At 64.3% G+C, this 470-nt stretch overlaps 1 protein-coding gene across 1 annotated transcript in view; it reads right to left on the minus strand.

Moving 5' to 3' along the window:
• Window positions 1-172: 172 nt before the first annotated feature.
• Window positions 173-470, minus strand: part of LOC102775153 (THO complex subunit 4D-like) — a 54,969-nt gene continuing 54,671 nt past the window's right edge. The window contains exon 5 of the mRNA XM_006767847.1: window positions 173-366. Coding sequence (XP_006767910.1) covers window positions 173-366 — 194 coding nt within the window. The remainder of the gene's footprint in view (window positions 367-470) is intronic.

Consider the following 470-nt stretch of genomic DNA (forward strand, 5'->3'; position numbering starts at 1 on the left):
CCCATCCATCTCCAGGCCTCCAGGTGCCTTGCAAGAGTCACGGCCCACGTGGGGGAGTTTGGAGGAAAACAGAGTCCTCATGGGTGAATGGTCCTCAGAGGGAGACAGAGGGGCTGCAGCGCCCGCAGTCTCGGTGCCAGGAAGGCCGTGCCCTGGGCCCCAGGCATGCGTCCTAGGGGAACAGGACGCTTCTGGGCTTGATGTTGGGCACCTTGCCCTTGGTGCTCAAGCTGCGCACGGCCTCTCTGAGATCCTTGGGTTGCAGGGGCGGCGTTCCCACCCAGGTCTCACTGGTCCAGGGCCTCTTCCACCACCTCCCCGACAAGACCTTGGCCAGCCCGGCCCTGGCGATGAGCGCGTTCTGCTCTGTTGGGGTCCAGCCCAGCAGGTCCAGGGGTGCCCAAAGGTGTGGACTGAGTCGGCCAGGAAGGAATGACACCGAGACAGCGTTCAGCTGATGAGCAGCGTAG

This window comes from Myotis davidii, unplaced genomic scaffold, assembly GCF_000327345.1.
Source record: "Myotis davidii unplaced genomic scaffold, ASM32734v1 scaffold902, whole genome shotgun sequence".
Classification (NCBI taxonomy): domain Eukaryota; kingdom Metazoa; phylum Chordata; class Mammalia; order Chiroptera; family Vespertilionidae; genus Myotis; species Myotis davidii.